Source organism: Halictus rubicundus, chromosome 10 (genome assembly GCF_050948215.1).
Source record: "Halictus rubicundus isolate RS-2024b chromosome 10, iyHalRubi1_principal, whole genome shotgun sequence".
Taxonomy (NCBI): Eukaryota; Metazoa; Arthropoda; class Insecta; order Hymenoptera; family Halictidae; genus Halictus; species Halictus rubicundus.
The window spans coordinates 14,074,989-14,099,234 of record NC_135158.1 but is presented as its reverse complement, the minus strand read 5'-3'; the positions used below and the strand labels follow the sequence as shown (position 1 = coordinate 14,099,234).

At 38.7% G+C, this 24,246-nt stretch overlaps 2 protein-coding genes across 4 annotated transcripts in view; one reads left to right on the top strand and one right to left on the bottom strand.

Annotated features, from left to right (window-relative positions):
* Positions 1–24,246, top strand: part of LOC143358470 (semaphorin-1A) — a 592,115-nt gene that overhangs the window by 315,948 nt on the left and 251,921 nt on the right. The window lies entirely within an intron of this gene.
* On the bottom strand, positions 12,562–14,190 carry LOC143358149 (uncharacterized). Its single transcript, XM_076795067.1, has 2 exons — positions 13,956–14,190; positions 12,562–13,429 (listed from the first exon to the last, which is right to left on the bottom strand). Exon 2 carries the CDS (start codon positions 13,381–13,383, stop codon positions 12,562–12,564), a length of 822 nt encoding a protein of 273 aa, XP_076651182.1. The 5' UTR covers positions 13,384–13,429; positions 13,956–14,190.

Sequence of the window (24,246 nt, the reverse complement as noted above, 5' to 3'; positions counted from 1 at the left end):
CTGGAATGCGAAGTGGAGCGTGAATTAAATAAAATAAATTCACCAACGGAAATCAGAATCATCGGTCGTTACAGAATCGCAAAATAATATCCATTCGCAATGTAAAACGGACGGGATGCAAAAGATACAAAACAAAAACAAAAAATGCTAAAAGCGAAGGCAAGAGAAAATATGAACTTGAAAGCACGTATGTTGCTCCCTCCATTCGATTTTATAGTGAAAAGTAATGCGCATTAATATACAACGTATTTTTTGATACGATGTAAATTGCAAATTACCGGGCGCACGAGCTTCATCTGTTTGTCGCATCGACTCTCCGAAATTGTCATGCATTATTCAGGTGCACGCGGTAGACGCAAAATGCGAAGAATAATTGGAAATTATTGCTTAAGAAATTATGGTCATTCCAGTGGATATCGTCGTATATTACTGTTCTGTTAGAATTGTCATTAGTTCAAGATTGAATATAGAGGGTGCGGTCGAATAACATGTACAAGCGAACAGGGGGTGATCCTACATATAAAAACAAATCGAAAAGGAGGAATAGGATTTTTTAATTCGACGCCTCGTTTTCGAGAAAATCGAGTTCAAAGATCCGTCGAGGTCGCGTGCTATATTATATGCAGGAAGTAGAATAGGTTGGCCATGGTCAGACGATTCCGATCTAAATAGCACGCGTATTCGCTGCATTTTCAAACTCGATTTTCCCAAAAACGAAGCTTGGGATGAGAAAATTTTATTCTATAATTTTTTCTTATTTTTTTACAAAAAATCAACCCGTGCTCGCTTGTATATATTATTCGACCTGTAATCTATGAAAATTTCAAAAATTATTATTAGACATCTTTGAATGGAGACAGCAATTATTCAATGAAATATAGTTTTATACATATATGGTTTAAATCAATAAATAAATAATATAGTTTTATATATGGAAAGAGTTCAAGGTTCTATTGTTATCGTTCCCAGCAACACTGTGTGCACCATAAATCCATTTAAACGACTCGGCAAAAAATTAAAATGATCCGGCATCATAACTTTCTTGGACTATAATTTTAATAATGTCTATTTCTTCGAAGCGAAGTGTAATTCGCAAACCAGCCTCGGCAATTGTGTCTAATTGTTCTGGGAAAATTGTCAGCGTTTCATTCATTTAAGATTTCATTCAAGAATAATATTTCGAAAGTTTCCTACTAACTTCGCAGTTGGCACCAAATAAGGATTATGGTAACTGAACCGTTTTCCGGCTAGAAGTGAAGGCAGGGTATTTTGAGAGTCAAGAGAGCAACGAAGCGACCGGGTGAATCCTATTTAACGAAGTAGTTAAACATTTCGCGCGTTCCTCTGGCTGATTGATTGAACGATTACGAATTCATTTGAATGTCGCGGAAATGATGTGCGCTTCAAGGCAACTCGCGAGATCGTCTCCGATTCGAGAGATCACGCTAAAAATCCATTCTGCTGAAAATAAACTAAGCGCTACGGAATGACAAAATTCATTTGCAGGGTAATTTCTTCAGATGACAGGAGGTGCTAAATCGAGAAAGACATTTCATGCGCGTTTATCGATTGAAACTGAGCTCATAGACCTTTGTGCGGTACAAAAAGTTACCGAAAAATTATCGATATTAAATTCCTGATAATTTCGTGAAAACAAATGTTACAACCGTAAGCCTGGACACACGTCGCTGGTATGAATAATTTTGAAATTAAAAGTGGAGTGCATTTAACACCACAATATCTCAAAATATGTTCAACAATTTACATAAAATTATATGTTCAAGAAGTTTTCATTTAAAAAATCCATATATTCATCCGGAAAAATTAATGTTGTGATTTATACTGTTACATGGCCTCGCATATTTTACTAACAGTGCTACAATGGCAAGTGAAATGCAAATTAATTAAGCTGCTGTGAAGTCCTTCTTCTAATTGGAAGATACTCGTCGGATGAAATATTATTTCGTTCTCCCGCATTGGAAAGTGTTTAATGACGATAATGTGTCTACATTACGCGTGGCAAAACAAGCAAAAGCAGTGTGAGATAAATGAGATTAAAACGAGTCGAAGCAAACGAAGTTCCGCGGGCTTGCGGCTATTAGCCTCATTGTCAGCTTAACAAGTCTCAATATTCAATTCTAATTAATGGCTGATCGGAGCTATTCTTGAGTTTCATCGTTCATTTTCTTCCTACAGGCACTCGGATTTATGGGAGGGGGTTCAGCGTCGTAACTGCAGGATGGGATCTTCGCCCGTATAGTGGCCCTCATTCGGGATTTGCCGCGCATTTCGAGACTTCCGAGATTGACAAGCTTCCGACTGAACCGTTACCACATACAGGGTGTCCCGATATCGATGGAGGTGGCGATTCTACCTGCGAAAATTAGTCGAAAATATAGAATAAAGTTTCTCATCCGAAATCGGGTTTGGAAATGTGCGACGCGTCTGATCACATCCAACTAAATCTACTTACAGCAAAGCACGCGAAAATATAGAATAAAGTTTCTCATCCGAAATCGAGTTTGGAAATGTGCGACGCGTCCGATCACAACCGACCAAATCCACTTGCACCAAAGCACGCGAAAATATTCTATATTTTTTATTCTATAAAGTTTCTCATCCGAAATCGTGTTTGGAAATGTGCGACGCGTCTGATCACAATCAATTAAATCTACTTACAGCAAAGCACGCGAAAATATAGAATAAAGTTTCTCATCCGAAATCGAGTTTGGAAATGTGCGACGAGTCTGATCACAACCGACCAAATCCACTTGCACCAAAGCACGCGAAAATATTCTATATTTTTTATTCTATAAAGTTTCTCATCCGAAATCGAGTTTGGAAATGTGCGTCGCGTCTGATCACAATCAACTAAATCTACTTACAGAAAAGCACGCGGATCTTTAAGCTCGATTTTCTCGAAAACAAAGCCGAAGAAAATGTATTCCGTATTTTCGACATATTTTCTCACGTAATCACCCGCCGCCACGGTTCTGCCATCGATACCGGGACACCCTGTATATCTAACGTGTCTCGCAGAGAAGCAGGAATGGTTCCCTTCCCACAGAACGATTCTTCTAATGTTCTGTCTCGTACTTGAATTCGTATTATAATTACACGCTCAAACTGCGAACCCGCGGTTCATTCATAGGAACATAACCGGATGTAAAATTCTATGAAAAGGAATATAAAATCGCGAGGCGCACATTGTTGTGTCATCGTTCGCATGCAACTTTCTAAGTTACTCCGAGCGCCCTAGAGATTTCTATTCATTAGAATATTTAAATCAAGATTTCTCGGATCATCTGGACAGTTCCAGCATTTCCAATTAGAAATGCGCGAGAGAAACGTAGGTTGACCTAAACATAACTGGGCCAGATAAAATAAATCTTGAGTTGTGTTTCGTTCCACCAGCAGTACGATACAGTAATCAAAAGCGATGTTACTTGAAATCATCGAGCAACTCCTGCGAGTATGTGCACATGTCTGTATACACTATTGCTTTGATCAGTTAAAACGTGTGACGCGTGATAAAAATATGAATAGCTATTTTCTTGCAGAATTGTGTGTTCAGGGTGGAACATACTCCGGTTGTGTAGAAAGTAATGCAAAAGTAGCGTAATACGAGACAAGGTAATTATTGTGTAACAATCTGAATGTACTTTGTAGAAGTTTGTAGTACATTTTATGAATACTTACATTAAACACGATAGCATGCAAGGAAGCAATTACATTTTCAACTCTGTTAGGGGACATGCAAGATAAGCCTCGAATAGTGCAAAAATAAAATATGATATCAAGGAGATATAGGCGAGCGCGGAATCACGGAACACGGAATAATTTTTCCGTTATACGCTGAATATTTCAAAATTAATCTGGAACACAGTAGTTATCGGTCCTTGCGTTTAAATAAAACACACAAGTTGTTATCCAATTCGTTTTGGATTATGTTGCAGTCACTTTGACTTGTGAGAAAGTCAAGTGACAAACATTCTGGATCAATCTTCGAGAACGCAAGAATTTTATGGTGAACTGATCATTATCGTTTAATGTTTGTAGATTTGGTAGATTAATTTTCCAAATCTTCGTAAACAAGAATTAATTTTTATTTGTGGCACAGTTTCTCGTGCAATCCAAACAGAGGGACCCTCGTTAACAGTGAGAAACCACTTTTCCCATTTCACGGCAACTGCAAGTTTTGTTTTTCGCCGTTCTCCGCGATTCCGGGAAACTATGGCTTTCCTTCGAGGGAACTGTTAATAATCTCTCGATATGGAAAAAGAGTTACTGAACTACTCGCGGAACACGATCCACGCGGTGTGCGTTCCAACACAAATACACCAGGACGGTCTATATACTTTCACATTCTTTCCCGCGGGACCTTGCACGTTTCGGTTCGTCTGCTGCGTTAATCACGGCGCAGGTACCGATAAAACACGCTAATGCGTTCACGGAAAGACCGACCGCCTAGAACAACACGCAATCTTTTGCAACATCGGTAGAAAATTTTTAACTTCCGGAGTCCCTCGAAAAACGATTTCGCTATACAGAAAATGCGAGCAAAGCTGAACCATAAACATATTTCTGCATTCTTCGTGTTAATCCAGACCAACGTTCATTTGTCTTGGTGAAATAAAAATCTCAACGTATTCGATTTTTGTACTCAGGCATATACGTAGGTGACTTTTACACAAGTATGCACAGGAAAAATTCATTTAAATTCAAGTAGATATATTAACAAAATTTTTCCCCCTCCACGGTCGTGCCATCAACACCAGGACACACCCTGTATATTGCGCATGATCACGTGTTTTCAAATTGTCGCGTGCGACACACAGGGTGATTCGCAATATGTTGGTGGCCTTGTTTTAAGAGTTATGGCCGCCTTTGTGTTTCAATAATCCGCGATAGCTTCATAGAAAACACTCGAAACGATCCTCTTCGGTTTGTCGTGGACGAGGATGATCATCTCGAGCATCTTCTATGAAGCTATCGCGGATTATTGAACCGTAAAAGTGACCGTAGCTTATTACCTCCTTTGGTGCTTTTAGTATGAGCATAAAAGTCCTCTGCGTATCCATCTGTCAAAAGAGAAAATTATTACCAAAACGCGACAAGTTAGAAGACAACAACGCGTGCCTTGAATCCCCGAGATATCGCGCGAACAACTTCTCAAAAAAATTAGTGGCGAATTACTGCATTAATCACAATTACTGCATAAATTCCAACATGAAGAGGGCATCGTAAATGTTATTTTTTCGTTTCACCCTAAATGTCGCCTCAGCCTCGACACAGGAGTGCAAAGGGTTACCCTTTAGCACTCCAATGGTAACTATAAGGCGCCACTAAAATTTTCTAAATCGTTATTCAAACTATTCTTGACATTATTAAATTTGTATTTAATAAATTACTAAACGTTTCAGTACTGTACCAGTAAATTCCACGATTTTCGTATGTATAGCATGAAGAAAAACATATAGAAGGGAAATATACTAGGTCGGAAGGAATGTTTCGTTTTGGAGTAAAAATAGAGTGCAAAGGGTTAACCCTTAGCCCTCGAATGGCGACTATAAGGCGGCACTAAAATTTGCTATATCATTATTCAAACTATATTTGACATTATTAAATTTGTATTTAATAAATTACTAAACGTTTCAGCACTGTACCGGTAAATTCCACCATTTTCGTATGCATAGCATGAAAAAGAAAACATATAGAAGGGAAATATTCTAGGTCGGAAGAAATGTTTCGTTTTGGAGTCAAAATAGAGTGCAAAGGGTTAACCCTTAGCCCTCGAATGGCGACTATAAGGCGGCACTAAAATTTGCTATATCATTATTCAAACTATATTTGACATTATTAAATTTGTATTTAATAAATTACTAAACGTTTCAGTATTGTACCAGTAAATTCCACCATTTTCGTATGCATAGCATGAAAAAGAAAACATATAGAAGGGAAATATTCTAGGTCGGAAGGAATGTTTCGTTTTGGAGTAAAAATAGAGTGCAAAGGGTTAACCCTTAGCCCTCGAATGGCGACTATAAGGCGGCACTAAAATTTGCTATATCATTATTCAAACTATATTTGACATTATTAAATTTGTATTTAATAAATTACTAAACGTTTCAGTATTGTACCAGTAAATTCCACGATTTTCGTATGTATAGCATGAAAAAAAACATATAGAAGGGAAATATTCTAGGTCGGAAGGAATGTTTCGTTTTGGAGTCAAAATAGAGTGCAAAGGGTTAACGAATAATGTTCATTCTCTGGACACCCTATTACCGTATTGCGTACTTTTCTCAATTCGACAATTTTCATTCGTAAAATTTTCACATATTTTTCAAGATATTTCAGGAGAACAAAGTTCGTGGGACGAATCGATATGTATAACGAGGGGACATTTTTGAAGATATTTCGCCGAATGTGTCACGTATAAATGGCAAAAACTGTATGCGAATTTTGCCGGTGCGTCCGTGTCTATAATCCCGGGATAATCTTCGCCATTAAAATATCGCGCGCTACCTGACCAGAAAATGTGTCGCAAAATTCCTCATCCACGGTGAACTTCGAAATGTAATCACTGCGTTCCCAGCTTGTTCGTCACCGGCGCGGCGACCTCTTTACCTCGGCAGAGACCGGCTTTCCGTCAGCCAGCTGATCTTCGAGCCGTGATTAAACAGAAGCGTGCATGGTAGCGAGTCGGGTGGAATCGCTGAAATCCGGCGTTATCTCCCGCGCAGCGTGCATGGGAAATCTATTATGGCGAGTGTGTCTTAACGAGTCCGCTGACTCCGCGGTTTATTATCACGCTTATAATTACGGTGAATCTTGTCTTTCGGTTCCCGGAAGTGGGCGACCCGATCCACCGTGTCGGAGATCTTGTTTCGCAACGATAGAGGGAGCCGCGCAGCGCTGCGGTTGGTTATCCTGCGGCGGCGGTGATGAGTTCGCGCTTTGTTCGGACGTGCAATTTCACTGATAATATGTGGGTCATTTTAGCTCAACATTTTCCCTGCTGCTGACACGCGAGACTAATCACCTCGTAAGAATGTTTTCTATTAAATGGTTAGCGGATCTAATCGCCGGAATAAATGAATTGCTTAACGCTAGATTTACGGGCCCCCGTCAAAATGACGGATTGTAATAGTTTTGACTATACGGGGTGTGACCGGACGGGTGGTAAAACAGGGGATGATTCTACACATGAAACTAAGTCGAAAAAAAGGAGTAACATTTTTTCGTTTGACGCCCGGTTTTCGAGAAAATCTTTAGTTTAGGCAGGAAGTAGAATTGGTCGGCCATGGTCAGACGCGTCAGACTGCATTTTCAAAATCGGTTTTCTTGAAGACGATGCGTCGAACGATAAATTGTTATTCGTTTCTTCCGACTTATTTTTACATGTAGAATCGTCTCCTGCCCGGTTGTACCACCCGTCCGGCTACACACTGTATAAATAGTTAAAAATTTATGAAGATTGCAACGATGCATCCACGAGGAATTATTCGACAAATTTTGTTCTTCGGACACATATTATTTATAAAAGCCTACAAATTTGGACGGATCTATTTTTGTTGTTTCTATAAAGTATAAAGTTTCTATAAAATGATGAATAAATTAACATTTTAAACCCTGTATAAATAGTCAAAAATCTATAAAGATTGCAACGATGCATCCACGAGGAATTAGTCGACAAATTTTGTTCTTCGGACACATATTATTTATAAAAGCCTACAAATTTGGACGGATCTATTTTTGTTGTTTCTATAAAGTATAAAGTTTCTATAAAATGATGAATAAATTAACATTTTAAACCCTGTATAAATAGTCAAAAATCTATAAAGATTGCAACGATGCATCCACGAGGAATTAGTCGACAAATTTTGTTCTTCGGACACATTTTGTTTTAAAAAGGCTACAAATTTGCACAGATATATTTTTGTTGTTTCTATAAAATGATGAATAAATTAACTTTTTAAAGAAAGTATAAGATAAAGTGTGCGAAGAGTTGAATCGAAACTCTATAAATTTTTGCTTAGTGAAAAGGAGAAATTCGTTTTGATTAGAAATTAAAGGTGAAAGGAAACTTTCGACAATTTCGTTGTACAGAGCATAGAAATGTATTAAATTTTCATTCGAAAAAACCGGAGTTCTCAGGTTCTCAAATTTCCTGTATCAGCGCGATTAAGTCTCGCTCGGATAGCGACACCGGTCCTCGGAGAGTTAATTTTACGAGCTCGCTATATCTTGTCTACCGATTGCAGATGTTAGCTCCTGAATACTCGCGGGAACACATATATGTACATATACAATATACAGTATAATGTATGTATATCAAAATTGATTGGCTGAAACTAAAATTTAACAGGCTGAATGCCGTGTGAGTTATACATATTTAACACACATTGCGTTTGATCAAACGGTTGCATAAATCCAGAATAACCGATTCTATATAGAACCCCAAGGGTCGTTTGATTTCTAATTTGGCAAACAATGGGTTGAAAAATTATACCTCGGTTTGTGCGTGTCGCAACGCTAATCTTATAGGGTTAACTAGGGCCAGTTAATTAATTTGTAACATATCTAGTTTTTCTTAATAAACCACTGGTATTTTATTAGTTTGTTTCGTACTAAAATTTTCATTTTTCAAATCGCTAGTAAAAGCGAGTATTTTACATTCCTACATAAAAATACCAAGAATATGTATATCCAAATGTGTATATCCAAAAGAAATGAAAAATTCCTCCTTGGTGCGTTTATACGATTTCAATAATCGCGAATTAAAAATATCAGAGCTCATCATTTTGACAGTAAACCTAGGGTTAATTAAGTTTGGATTGTAGTTTTTATCGCATGTTAGATCAGCGAGAGCAATAAGTCAAGAAACCTCGTTTGCGGAGTTAATTAACTCGTTAATTGACTTAACCAGTTTCTCCTGAACGTTTCGTTTGTTCAATGCTTTCGTTTTCTTGTTGGAATACTTCTTTCACGGGCGCGTCTGCTAGAACAGCTTTCCGTCTATTTTTTCTGGTCTTTCTAGCGTTCTGTCGCGCAAGCACTTTTCAGAATGGCCTTATCTGCTCAGAATTCGCGCGTTTTCGTAGACGCACGATGTCTAGTTAGACGTTAAGGGTTAAATACAATTTGTGAGATTAGCAAAGAACACAGATTCCTTACAGCAGCATGTATCATTGTAAGAACAAGTGTTCAGTAGTTTTCTAAAAATTGTTGAGATTGACATCATCCTTCCAAGTACTCTGACGTATGTACTTGCGGACAAGGGTGTACGCATAATCGTTCAGGAAAATTCATGCACGCCTCTCGAAATGACTATATTTATAAAAGTTGCCACGAACGTTTCGCTAATAGCATCTGTTCAGCTTCGAACGTGCGAAGTAACAACAACTATTTCAGAACAAGAAAATACGATCTGCGATATATGTAAAGCACCAATTAACATAAATCACCTAATAATGGAATGAAAAATGCTAAGTTGCCTAGGTATCCTTACCCATTCTGTTAAGTTCTGAGTATATCGCCGGTCTTGCCAAGTATATCAAGGATACAAATACGTATAATATATCGTAAGAAAATGTACCGTGTCGCTAATGACCTTTGATGTTGATGCAACATGAAACAATTAAATTAAATAAATAAAATAAAGAAATCCTCGATGGTCTCGTCGAAGATTTTCGTCGTTTATAAATCGGACGGTCGGCGTCCGTGACCGGTGGTCGGAGATCGAAGAGGATACACGGCTGTTTGCCGTGTGTTCGCGATAGTGTGCTGCGAAATGCATCGCGCCGGTCGATTATTAGCGTGCCGACGGTGCAGTGTATCGACATAATACCGGTCGCGTGCCATCTATCTATTTCCGCTTAACGCACCGTCAAAAGGGGGAGTCGAGGGACAAATTTAATCTATTTATCGCAGGTTCCAAGCGTCCCCTCTCTGCGGCCCTCCTCCTCCCCCCCCCCGTATTCCTTCCTCTCTGATGGCGGGTGTATCCGTGTATAGTGTGTGCATAGTGTACGGTTATACCTACGTAATCGAGCCCCGTTACCACCTTTTCCCTTGTCCCTCTTGAACCAGCCGGTCTCCAAACCCTTCCCATCCACTAGCCTCCCTGTTCTCCTCCTATCCTCTCTTGTACACCCCCCCCGCCACCCCCCCCCGTCGTCATCATCCCTACCGTTTTCTGGTTATATCTAAGGGGTACCTAGTGTACGTGTACTGCAGGCGGCACAATTAGCGCGCGCCATTAGTCAGCAGCCTTTTCCTCCTACGAACAAAATTGTGCCTCGGCAAAGGCGCCTCTGTGTCTGCCGAAGGGGTGGAACGGGGGTAGATAATACGTGTACGTGTACGGGAGCGCGCCCGCGCAACCCCTTCTTTAAACTCTCCGCGAAGAGACTTTTATGGTAGAAAAGACTCCGGGGCTGTCACCGGCAAACGTTGTTGGAAGTAGTGCGTTTAGGCGTCTCGTTTTTCAGGGGACTTTGAGGTTCGAGTGCGTGAGATTTTTTAGCCAACCGTGCACACGCCCACCGCTTAACGTTCTCTCTCTCTCTCTCTCTCTCTCTCTCTCTCTCGCGCCGGCCCGAGGAATGTCACCCTTTTTTTTTCCTCGCTCTCTCCTCCGTCGGCCCTACCGCCCTTTGTCTTTGTTTCTTTTCGCCACCGCGCGCGGAAGGAGATACACGTTTGTCGCTCTTTTCAGGAAATCCTTTTGTTCTTCATTCGCGCCGGCCGCGTTGGAGGACATTAATGTGGATTTCGTGTTTGTCGCGCGGGTTATGTCTGGGAATTCCGGGGTTTCCACGTACGGAGGGGGAGGGGGTGGGTTAAACTCGCGGCCATTACGCTCGAGTGTTTCTCGGGCGTAGCGTCGCCGAGGAACAGAAATCGAGAAGCTGTTCTTCCTTTTTGTTTTGCTTTTCGTTTTCTTTTTATTAAGGATTTGGAATCTCGCGCGAGATTCATTCAGCTGTGCATTGTTAGATAGGTTTACAAAGCGATCGATAGACTAACCCTCGGCCACCGCAGAACCGGGCAATAGTTATTTTGGGAGTGAATAAGGAAAGTAAGGTTATTAAAAGTAAGAGAAAATTGAATTGATTTATGAGAAATATTTTATATTTTAGCGTAGAACATATAAAGTTTTGACGACAATGAACTATAGTGGCAATAGTGTGTGTCAGTTCGGCTGTAGGCGATCCGATGCGAGTGCACGTGTGTGCGCCGCATTCTTAGTAGCGTGTAGGTACATAGCTCGTACAATGTTTTTATTCCCGAAGCATTTGTTATAATAACTAACTGTGTTAAATAGATAGCAGTAGCATAAGTATCTAGCACTTTCCCGAATATAAGTTAATTTAGACGCTACTAGTATAAGTTGGCGTGCTTATTGGATATTTACCCTAAAATAATTCGCATTGCGGTTACTTGTACTCTGTCCAATTGTTCAGCCATATTCGTATCAATCCGTCGACCGTAAATGGAACTTGCATACTCTATGATGGATCTAACCAAATTATTATACACGTTCTTCAGTATTGTGTGGTCTGAACCCCACGATGTTCCACGTAAAAATTTTAAAATATTTAATGCTTTTGCACACTTAGTCAGTATGAAATTCACATGAGGAGCGAAGGTTAACTGAGAATCGTAAATTAAATCTGAAAGCTTGACCGTTTCACTCGATATTATGCTATAATTTCCTATCGTAATACTAATCTGAGGAATCTGTTTCTTATTAAAGTATATTAATGTTATATGCTCTGAAGATAACCGAAGGTTAGAGATTAGAGTTTCGAGATGTCCTTTAAAATCTTCTACTTCTACTGAATTTTCAAGTTTATTTTGGATTTCACCCAATTTATCCCCAAGAAAAATTTGAGAATACAAAGCGATGTCGTCACCAAACCGCAACACAAAAACCCCCGGAGGCAAATCGTTTAATAAATTCGATATAACTGTATCTAATAACTGATTTCTATTTACATTAAGAAAAGCAGCCAAAACACCTTTCTTATTCTCGAAAGCGTTTTCAACGTGTATCGCTAAAATGTCCAAATTATCATGGCTACTTGTAAACTGTTCAAAAATTTTATACAAACATAAATTCAACGACATACGTATATCATATGGTTTTCCTAAATTTTGGATGGAAAGAAGAGAAGACTGATTCCAACTTAAAGGATAATCTTCTAAATCATACATTTCATTATATAATATATGTTCCAAAGCAGTAACTTAAACTTTAAGGGTAGTCTGTTTAATATTGCATAACTAATACCATCCATAGCTGGAGGGGATTTATTATTATTTGCATCAAAACTCCACTCTTTATTAAATCTTTTACACATCTTCCAAGCATAAGAATAGTCAGAGCGAAAGTTGAAACTGTTTGAGAACGTTGTGAAGCAATCTGTCTTCTTTGTTTTAGAGGTTTTCTTAGACAATGCAAGGCCATTTTTCTTTCCAGTATAATATCTTTTTTTAGAAGGAGGAATATAAATTATAGATTTCATTATTGCATTAACAAATAGATCATATTTATAACTGGGGAAAAAACTCAATTTTTTTTTTACGAAAATCCTTATAATGTCCCAATAATCTCGATCGAAATGTATTCCAATCGATACGTTTAGATGGTATATTAGAAGATTTCTTTCGATAATAATATTTTTTTTCAAAATTAACAGAAACATAAATAGGATTATGATCAGAGCCATACCTGTTATTACTCACTTTTACGTTTACTCTATCTGCTAAGTTCACGGTAGAAAATACCATATCTATGTTAGATTTGTCGCAGTATGTTAAGGTATCTTCATTATGAAGAAACAAGTTATTTCTAAAAATAACAGATTCAAGTCGTTTGCCATGTGTGCTTGTCGAGTGACAATTCCACATTCTATTATGAGCATTAAAATCGCCTAGAACTATTGAACAAATATTAGTATCAATATTTTTAAAAATATTATCCCATTCTGATTGTTGGGTGTTAGTTTCTGGTGGTCTGTAGCATATAATTATGTCGAGAATAGGCGTAACATTTTTCACTCTTATACTACAAATCTCGATGTCTTTGACAGGATATTCAATTTGTCTTTCTTCAAAAGTTAAATTTTTCCGAATAAAAACGATGATACCGCCTCCTTTACGATCACGTCTGTCCTGTCTAATAACAACAAAGTTATCGGGATGTACTACTACATTCGCAGGTCTGAGCGAGGTTTCAACTCCCACGAAAACGTCAACGTCTGCATGAATAGGCTCTGAAAGAGCATCTCTTAATCGAGCCCTGAAGCTTTTCGTATTCCAATATATAATTTTCAGTGGTCTCCTCGTATCGAAGTGTGGTATCGAACTCATTATGATTATAGTCAGATGACGACTGTCCAAATGATTCAAAAGAAACCTGCGGCGAAACGAACATTTCATTATTTCATCTTGTAAACTAGGGTAATTCTAGGAGAGATGCACCACATTTTGTTTTCTGATTATGAACATTTTATTGAAAATAATTGAAAGTATCGGCAGGCATAGTTTAATTATTTATTTGAATCTCTTTAATAATATATGACGTTAAATGAGTAAAACTTTTATTTTTAATATGTTAATATGCTGTTTAAACACTTTTGAAAAAGTGCATCTCTACCTAGGGCCTGGGGTTAGATCCACTCCTGATTGGGGAGAAACGCGCTCCTTTCGTTTATACCTTCTTCTCTCTACTTGTATTCTTATTTTATACAATACACGTGTTCTTCGTTTTGAGATTATTTACAAATGTTAAAATGTTATAAATGGTATCAGAAAACCAGTTGGAAATCGTCCAGTGTTGTCACAATAAAAACTGGTGCATCTCACCCTATGGTGTGTCTCATTCCTTGGACTAACAATGTGTCCAATTGTTAAGATGTAGATGATCTGATTGAGATACCTACCACGCAATTAGGATTAGATGACTGGATTAGCAATTTCAACGTGACGGTAGATTTCTTCTTTACTCTTTCGTATACGTCACTTTAGAAGCTAGTGCCCTTGTTGACAGAAACACAAGCTTCCCGCAGAAATACAGGAAAAAACGAAGAGTAAGGCGTAAATATTGCTAAAACTACTAAAAATTGACACTTTTCTTGAAATTTCGGAGCAGTTACACTTATTGCTAGTGCCGGCCAAGAACACACACCTTATAACTAATATGAATCGGCTAATATCGACGTTCTATCATCCACTGAAGATAACCTATCAGTTTTTTTTTTAGCAAATTGCCAGTATCACTATCAGAGCGCATGTAAAAATTTTAGTGATAAGAACGAATTTTTCACTTTTTCGTGTGACGCACACGAGTTAACGAGAACAGTGAACGAACAATAAACTATATATTTGTTAATGGTGCACGCAATCATTGACCTCTCAACCACATAGCTTCACCCTCGATGTCTCGCGATCACCCAGCAAGTTTAACAAATTTTTTTCCTTACGACCGTGTAGTATCAGGTAACTGCAAAAGTTAGTGCCCGATTTGAAAATAAAATGCAAGTGGTTGAAATAAAAATTTTATTAAATACAGGGTCTGTCCAGTGTTCAAACGAGAAATTATAATAACAACCAGACAAATAAAGCTCTTGTTGTTGAAACTCTTGTACCGTTTATCCTAAACTATTCTCCTGCATTTGTAACAGTATTAGGGGAATAGATACGCGGCAGAAATGTTGACTTATATTTAAGTACGACACATGTACAATTGTTTATTTAGGTCATTGTACTGTTGCAATGCTGCGTCATCGTTGCTGTGCTCCTGTAGCAAAAATTAGTAAAAGTATATGGTATAAATGGAGATGACAAGAAATATATTGAGAAAGTAGATTCACAAATAACATATTGAATCAACTGAAAAATAATTTCCTCCACTAGTGACACATCTTCAATCATGAAATATCGACAATAACGGTTGAAATAAAAATCTAAACATACATACGAAAAAGGAATGCATATTAAACGTACATATACGATGAATAATAATCAATCACCAACTCGCATTGATGCAGATAAGCTGAAAAAAAGGGGGGAAATGTCTATGTTTCAAGGCCGTATCGAGACCAATCCCAGCCAATCAAATTTATCCTTCGCGGTAAGTGTCAGTAGGATAAGATCTGGGATAAAGCAATAAGCTCGAATCCTCCATCGAACCGCGATTAAATGTTTGTGTCTATGAACTGCGAATAAAACTTCTGATAGTATCTGTTTAAGATCCTGCTTGAATAAAGCTTACCTCCGTTGCGATCTAACGTTATCTTTAGAGCAGGAACAATTTCGTTATACCTTCACATTCTTTGCTACACACACACAGACAGAGGAAACGATTGCTGACTGAAGGCGTCCCGACGTCTATCGCGATTGAAGCTGCAAAGGAATACGCGTCCGCGCATGCTTTCTTTGATCGTCGTGAAAGGAAACGCTGGCAGAAGAATTGCCTAGGATCGCGGAAATATTGTTCAAGGTTGCCCGCTGCCTCCGGTGCTACCATCTCGGACGATCACGTTTTAATGATGTTGTTTATATCGTAACTGTATTGCCGCGGCACCAAGTTTTCTAATTTTCCCCCTCGCCGAGCAAGATTACAACGTTAACGTTCTTGCGTTTGTTACGCAACTTCTGACCCGGCCCGCCCGATCGGTACGCGCCATTTGCCTCCCTGTAACAAGTGGCATTTAATTGCTCGTTAATCTTTCGTGTTAATAAGTGCCCGCTAGCCGCTAAGCTCTGCCAACGAAAAAAGTTACACCAAGTGGGCAACTAACGCGAGAAGACGCGTTGCTGAACATTGTTTCGAAAGTTGTCAAAATGTGCAATCTGTCTTGTAATATTTATTGCATATTACCCCGAGAGAAATAAATACGCTACAAATTTTTTAGAAATTTCAGGGTACACATTTTTATCGGGGAAAATTCTTAAAACGTGAATTTGATGGTGCATGTACACTTTGCATTGATACAATATTTTCTAGTTGACGGCCAGATGATAGTGTACGATAGCAGAAGTTTTAGTGAACATAGTTTTCGATACAGTCAACAATTTAGAAAATATTCGAGGAAAACGATTTCGTGAGCATTTCATTAATTATTCTAATGTTCAAGGGCCCTGCTCAAACTTTGTACAGATTCTGTTATCAATCGAAACAATCGAAACAATCCTAACAAAAATAAGTATCGAGATTTGTGTGAACGTGAATCATCTAATAATAGAATGCAAAAAATATGAGAATAAAAGGAAAAATGCTAAGTTGCCTGGATGCTTACATATCAAGGATACAAATATGTATAAAATATTGCTAATGACTTTTGACGTTGAAGCAACATTAAATAAATAATAATAAAGTGCACTAGTGCATGTAGTCAAGAGAGGACACTGGAAGGTTGTGAACAAAATGTCATAAAATTTTATTTCGCGCTTCTATTTGCATGATAATGAAAAAGCGGCTTAATTAGTTACATACGCGAAACGGGGGCCCGTATGTGTGTGGCTCGTGCTCCTCTATATTCGGAATTTTCGAAGAAATGTCTTTCTCGGCACGGCATAAAGTCTTTTTCCTCTGTGTCGCGACTTTACGAGCGACGCGGAGAATATCTAAGCTTATCGGTAGGAAAAGTTTATCGGGGCTTTATACTCGTGAATTTTTCCAAGATCAACGCATCCTCGGTGTATATTTGAGCCGAGGAGAATGGGTTATGTTCGCCCGCCGCCAGAAATGGGAATGTTTGCACGTGGCGGAAAATACGTTTCGCCGTGCATGCAAATACAACCGGTGTTCTCGAATTTTCTACCTATAATGTACTGCTGCTACCGCAAGCTTTCGTGTCCGCACGGCCATAGCTCCGATTCATGAATCCTAACACCGACGACATTTTTCATAATGAAATTACGTAGCAAGTAGCTGGGAAAGTGCAGATTACAACATTTCTCTTTCTATCACTTTTCCTGATAATGGAAGTAAATAGAGGTGAAGAAGGGTAAACAGGGTATAGAAGTAAAAGCACAAATGCTTGGTTTGCGATTTCTCGGTGACGCAATAAATCCTAGTTTATTTTTTCAAGGTATATCTTTCCAATCTTTTTCACAATTTTCGCATTAATTTCTCCAGCATTTGTACCCACTCGTTTCAACGAAAGTACATACCTAGTTATGTTCAAACACAATTTATTCATTTTTATTCATTTATTATTATATTTTGTTATTCTGTATTTTAATAGTACATTTTTCTAAATAATTTTTGCTTTGTCTGACTGTCTATGCATCTGTTCGTTCCTTTAAATACACCTCAAATATCGTGCAAATAAATACAGTTACTGGTATTGATAAACAGTTTATTATCCTATGTTTACGCTCATTAAAATTTTACCATGCACAGATTGACGGTGAGTGTGTGCACTCGAAGGCCTCACGTTTCGACGGCGACATGTGCATAAAATATTTGTGTATTTTGCGGTATGAGATTCACTTTTTATGAATTCCGCGGTGTTTGCTACGTAGTTAGAAGTTAAATCCTTAGTTTATATTTATCAAGTGCCCGGCAGCTTACGCGTGAAAGCGTAAACTGTAATAGGATTTTCCACGGGGGCAAAGTAACTGTTTAGTTGGCCGGAATTCAGACCATCGTTTTAACATTCGCCGTTGAATGTTATAGTATTCAAGTTTTCGCTATAAATTTCGCGCAGCGACGCTCAAGCGTACAGAGTTGAAATAGTTCTGTCAACTCACAGTTCACTGACCGAAATCCCTGTAATTATTATGTTCGCGAATAGCTCCGGCCTTCGTATCGACGCCATTAACCGGTTAACGGTGGAATTTAATTTGAAAAATCCCGCACGGCGCGGAATTAAAAGCAAGCAATGACGAATATATACGTCGAATGCAGGCCAAATGCCGATATTATATATTTTACGAAAAAAGGAAAGCAAAATGAGAATTATATTTTTATTCGGTAAGAAATTAACAATTCATTAACCGCACCGCAATAGAATTTTGGATGACGTGTATACACGTCAAACGCGCTTAACTGGTTAACGCCAGCAATGATGAGTATATTTATTAAAAACAGATTTGCCACTTATATAGTATCTATTTTTACACTGTTTTCGAATTCCGGAGAAATATTTCTGTTTAAGAAAAAGTTCCTAGCACTCAAATTTATCGTTCGTACGTTGCTTTTAATGCTCACATTTGTTTAACATGTTCTGTAGCAGACTCCCGTGTAACGCGATCAAGAAAGTGATAATTATCAACTGTGTGCTAAAATCTCCAAAATCGGAACGTCACTGTCTGAGGTGTACAACAAGTTTTTAGAATTCTTCGAAACGACCAACTACCGCGTCAAAGAATTAAGCGCGTTAATTATAATGCAGTGCAAGCATCGTAAAGCAATCGTAAAACATAATATTTAAGATTGACATGAAAACATGTTGGGTTTAAACTAAAGATTGTTCATCGGGAGCTAGAGGGAATGATCTGGTTGCGTCTTTTCTCAAAAAATGTGACGAGCGATAACACTCTAACATAAGTAACGTTATTAGCAGTTTCCGCTCATGCTGTCAGTTTACAAATCCCCTAAATGGGACCTTACGACATTACCGGTATAAAGTGTGTACCAATGAACTGCAAGGGGTTGATTCTCGTGTCCCGTTCGCGTAATAGCTTCCACCGTATGAAACCGTGTTGAAATTAAGTTGCGCTAAAAAATTAAGATGCATCGAAATACGCGAAAGCTGGCATAAAAAGTCCCGTGACTCTAATGCTAAAAATTAAGGATTCATTCGGTGTCGGATCGATCCGAATAGCGCACAAGGGTTCAGAGAGGTAAACTCGATTCCCGAAGGAATTTTTCTTCGCGGGCGTCCCTTAACTGATATCGTCCATTCGAATCCATCAACCGGATTTCATGCGATCCCGGTCAATTAGTATTGATCAAATTGATCGCGTGTCGACGCTATTGGGGACGTGCAGCTGCTCGGGAATGTACCTTAAATCGGCTTCACCCGTCAGAGCGAATTCCTCGGCTATTTTATAGTTGAACGTCGGCGAATAGATGGTCCGTTGTAGGTCTTCGACTCGACTTCAATTTGCAAAACTCTGCAGGACCGTTCTGCGAGCGTCATTGGACAAGTTGGCCGCTAACAAGTAGCCAAGCTAAGCCACGAAGCGAAGCGAAGGCCACGGGGAACCAGAATCCGTCAGTTTTCCCTCGACCTCCTGCAGCTTGATTAGCGCGGACGCCTTCGCTGCTAATTGCTTCGCAGTTGCGCTTTTCACTGTCGTTATCATCGTCGCGTAAACTTCCTTCGATTACAGTAGTCGCTGTGTCATTTTCCTCGAGAAAAAGAAAAATGTATACAGGCTGTGAAGAAGTGTGTAAAAACCGGGGACCAAAAATTTTCTAAAATTTTCTAATAGACCCCTAAATAGAGATGTGTCAGTTGCTGACGAGGACAATATTGCAAACGTCCTTCTGTTTTTTAAATCTATCGATACACTGGCTATCACATCGTGATAATAAAAACATAGCATTCCATTTAAGAAAATAGAGTTCACCTTGAAATCTCCTCTATGCCTTCAACCACGCAGAAAATGTTTGTGTCGCAACATGTCCCCCTCTATACTGTGTAAGTTTTCTGTATAACATTTTTTCATATTATTACAGACAACGGCAATATTCAAACTGGACATAGTTATTGCCCCACCCTGTATATATACCCTGTATATATGTAAATTTGTTTCTTGCTGTACCCCAGCACAATGTAAATATTAACCGTAACCTTCTCCTCTATATTCGATTGTAAACCATGTGGTCGCTAATGAAAGAAAGAAAGAGAAAAAAGAGTTGACCTTGAAATATCCTCTATGCCTCCAACCACGCAGAAAATGTTTGTGTCACAACATGCCCCCCACTATACCGTGTAAGTTTTCTATATAACATTTTTTCATATTATTACCAATAACGGCAATATTCAAACTGGACATAGTTATTGCCCCACCCTGTATATATACTCTGTATATATGTAAATTTGTTTCTTGCTGTACCCCAGTAAAATGTAAATATTAACCGTAACCTTCTCCTCTATATTCGATTGTAAACCATGTGGTCACTAATGAAAGAAAGAAAGAGAAAATAGAGTTGACCTTGAAATCTCCTCTATGCCTCCAACCACGCAGAAAATGTTTGTGTCGGAACATGTCCCCCTCTATACCGTGTAAGTTTTCTGTATAGCATTTTTTCATATTATTACAGATAACGGCAATATTCAAACTGGACATAGTTATTGCCCCACCCTGTGTATATGTAAATTTGTTTTTTGCTGTACCCCAGCACAATGTAAATATTAACCGTAACCTTCTCTTCTATATTCGATTGTAAACCACGTGGTCGCTAATGAAAGAAAGAAAGAGAAAATAGAGTTGACCTTGAAATCTCCTCTATGCCTCCAACCACGCAGAAAATGTTTGTGTCGCAACATGTCCCCCACTATACCGTGTAAGTTTTCTATATAACATTTTTTCATATTATTACCAATAACGGCAATATTCAAACTGGACATAGTTATTGCCCCACCCTGTATATATACCCTGTATATATGTAAATTTGTTTCTTGCTGTACCCCAGTAAAATGTAAATATTAACCGTAACCTTCTCCTCTATGTTCGATTGTAAACCACGTGGTCGCTAATGAAAGAAAGAAATAGAAAATAGAGTTGACCTTGAAATCTCCTCTATGCCTCCAACCACGCAGAAAATGTTCGTGTCGCAACATGTCCCCCTCTATACCGTGTAAGTTTTCTATATAACATTTTTTCATATTATTACAGATAACGGCAATATTCAAACTGGACATAGTTATTGCCCCACCCTGTGTATATGTAAATTTGTTTTTTGCTGTACCCCAGCACAATGTAAATATTAACCGTAACCTTCTCCTCTATGTTCGATTGTAAACCACGTGGTCGCTAATGAAAGAAAGAAAGGGAAAATAGAGTTGACCTTGAAATCTCCTCTATGCCTCCAACCACGCAGAAAATGTTCGTGTCGCAACATGTCCCCCTCTATACCGTGTAAGTTTTCTATATAACATTTTTTCATATTATTACAGATAACGGCAATATTCAAACTGGACATAGTTATTGCCCCACCCTGTGTATATGTAAATTTGTTTTTTGCTGTACCCCAGCACAATGTAAATATTAACCGTAACCTTCTCTTCTATATTCGATTGTAAACCATGTGGTCGCTAATGAAAGAAAGAAAGAGAAAATAGAGTTGACCTTGAAATCTCCTCTATGCCTCCAACCACGCAGAAAATGTTTGTGTCGCAACATGTCCCCCACTATACCGTGTAAGTTTTCTATATAACATTTTTTCATATTATTACCAATAACGGCAATATTCAAACTGGACATAGTTATTGCCCCACCCTGTATATATACCCTGTATATATGTAAATTTGTTTCTTGCTGTACCCCAGTAAAATGTAAATATTAACCGTAACCTTCTCCTCTATGTTCGATTGTAAACCACGTGGTCGCTAATGAAAGAAAGAAATAGAAAATAGAGTTGACCTTGAAATCTCCTCTATGCCTCCAACCACGCAGAAAATGTTCGTGTCGCAACATGTCCCCCTCTATACCGTGTAAGTTTTCTATATAACATTTTTTCATATTATTACAGATAACGGCAATATTCAAACTGGACATAGTTATTGCCCCACCCTGTGTATATGTAAATTTGTTTTTTGCTGTACCCCAGCACAATGTAAATATTAACCGTAACCTTCTCCTCTATGTTCGATTGTAAACCACGTGGTCGCTAATGAAAGAAAGAAAGAGAAAATAGAGTTGACCTTGAAATCTCCTCTATGCCTCCAACCACGCAGAAAATGTTTGTGTCGCAACATGTCCCTCACTATACCGTGTAAGTTTTCTATATAACATTTTTTCATATTATTACAGATAACGGCAATATTCAAACTGGACATAGTTATTGCCCCACCCTGTGTATATGTTGTTGGAAATGTTCTTTAATAGTACGTTATTCAGCAAACTACACTTTATTCCGTATATACTTTATTAGTATTATAAAGGTGTTGGTATAAATAACGGCACAATGTTTCCGCGTATCGAGTGTTCAATCCTTATGTAAATAGTGTAAGTGATAGCTCTTTCTAAAGTTGCGACCTGCACAGGCTAGCTGCTTCTACCAGACTGACTGACAGACTACGGTCTCGACTTTATGACCCCGCCTGAGTCCTTCTGTCCTTGGGAGAACCGCCCCTTACGCCTAAATCCTTATGCTTAAGACGCTATGGTATCGTTGAATTTCAACACCCTTCCTCAACGATAACCATATTTCCGCATGCAATTCTTAACCGATTAATCCGCAACGTTCCGCAATACATTTTAACTTAACTCTACCTAACGGCTTAGTTAACATATCCGCTAACATGTTGTCAGTAGGGCAATACTCAAAATCTATAGTTCCTCGCTCCTTTAATTCCTTAAGATAATGAAACTTAGTATCTATATGTTTAGTCCTATTACTAAATTTCCTATTCTCTATGAGCTTGAGGCAACTTTGATTGTCCTCATAGATCACTGTCGTATCTTCCGTTTTGCCGTTAAAATCCTTCAGTAGATTTCTCAACCAGACCCCTTCCTGCGATGCTTCTGCGAGTGCAACGTATTCGGCTTCGGTGGACGATAATGCCACACACGACTGCTTTCGACAGGCCCAGCTGATTGGTGCTCCAAAATACAGGAATAGATAGCCACTGTTCGATTTTCTATTTGTTGTATCCTGTGCCCAATCTGCATCTGCAAAGCCTATTAAGCCTGTCTTACCGTCTATTTGACCGAGTCTTAGTTCGTAGTTCATTGTTCCTTTTAAATAACGAACAACTCGCTTTGCTTCTGTCCAGTCAACCGTTGTTGGGTCCTTATTGTGCTGGCTCAAAATCGCAACACTTGCTGAAATGTCCGGTCTGCTGTTAACTGCTAAATACAACAAAGCTCCAATTAGTTTTTGGTACTTATTATTTTCCGGCATGGATGGAAAGTCTTGTCTGCCCTTTATGTATCCTAAATCTAAAGGTATGCTAGAGTCTTTTGCGTCCTGTAATCCAAATGTGGTTAATATTTTCTTAATGTATTCCGACTGTTTGATACAATAAAAACCGTCCTTATCACGCCTAATTTCCATACTTAAATAATACCTTAATAATCCTAAATCGCATAGATGAAAATACCCTTTTAAACGATTCGCTGTTTCATCTATATCTGATACCTTTTTAGCCGCAATTAAAATATCGTCTACATAAACAATTATATAAACTATTTTCTTTCCGTCACTCTTTATGTACAAACACGGATCTGTACCGCTCTGTTTAAACCCTTGTTTCTTTAATATGCCATTCAGCTTATCATTCCATACCTTCGCTGCTTGTTTCAATCCGTAAATGCTTTTCTTGAGTTTACAAACGTAATCCTCTTTACCTGGTATGCCATAGCCTTCGGGTTGTTCCATATAAATTGTTTCGGTGATGTTTCCATTCAAAAATGCCGTTTTTGCATCGAAGTGCTTGACCGACATACCTTTTTGACCTGCTATGGTCAAAAATGTCCTAAGGGTAGTCTGTCTGACAACAGGTGCAAAGACCTCGTCGTAGTCGGTCCCATATTTCTGTGAGAACCCCCGCGCGACGAGTCGAGCCCTGTACTTTTCGATGTTTCCCTCGACGTTTCGCTTTGTTTTGAAAACCCACTTGTTAGTGACAATGTCCCGATCTTTTGGTCTTTCTACGATGTCCCATGTGCCGTTTTCCCTTAATGATTTAATCTCATCCTCGATGGCAATTTTCCACTTGTCCTTGAGTGGTCCTGTTAACGCCTCTTGCACACTCCTGGGTTCGCTGTCCTCTAATTTTGCCTTTAAAGACGCCGCCATATACCTATTCGGTGGTACGCCTTTGTTTGACCTTTCGGAACATCTTCTTTGCGACTGAATTGTTCTGTTGCCTAAATTCAAGTGAAAGTCACTGTCCGTTTCGTCTGCAGAACAAAACCTGCCTTCGCTATCGTCTTCCGATGACGATATTTCTTCCGATGACGATATTTCTTCCGTGATGTCTTCTTGCACGCTTCCTTGATTTGCTGTAACCGTCGTTTCGGCCCTTGAAATTGTAACCTCATCGT

What these genes read in the sequence shown, in the direction of transcription:
- LOC143358149 (XM_076795067.1), bottom strand. Translation starts at nt 13,383, where the DNA reads ATGAGTTCGATACCACACTTCGATACGAGGAGACCACTGAAAATTATA.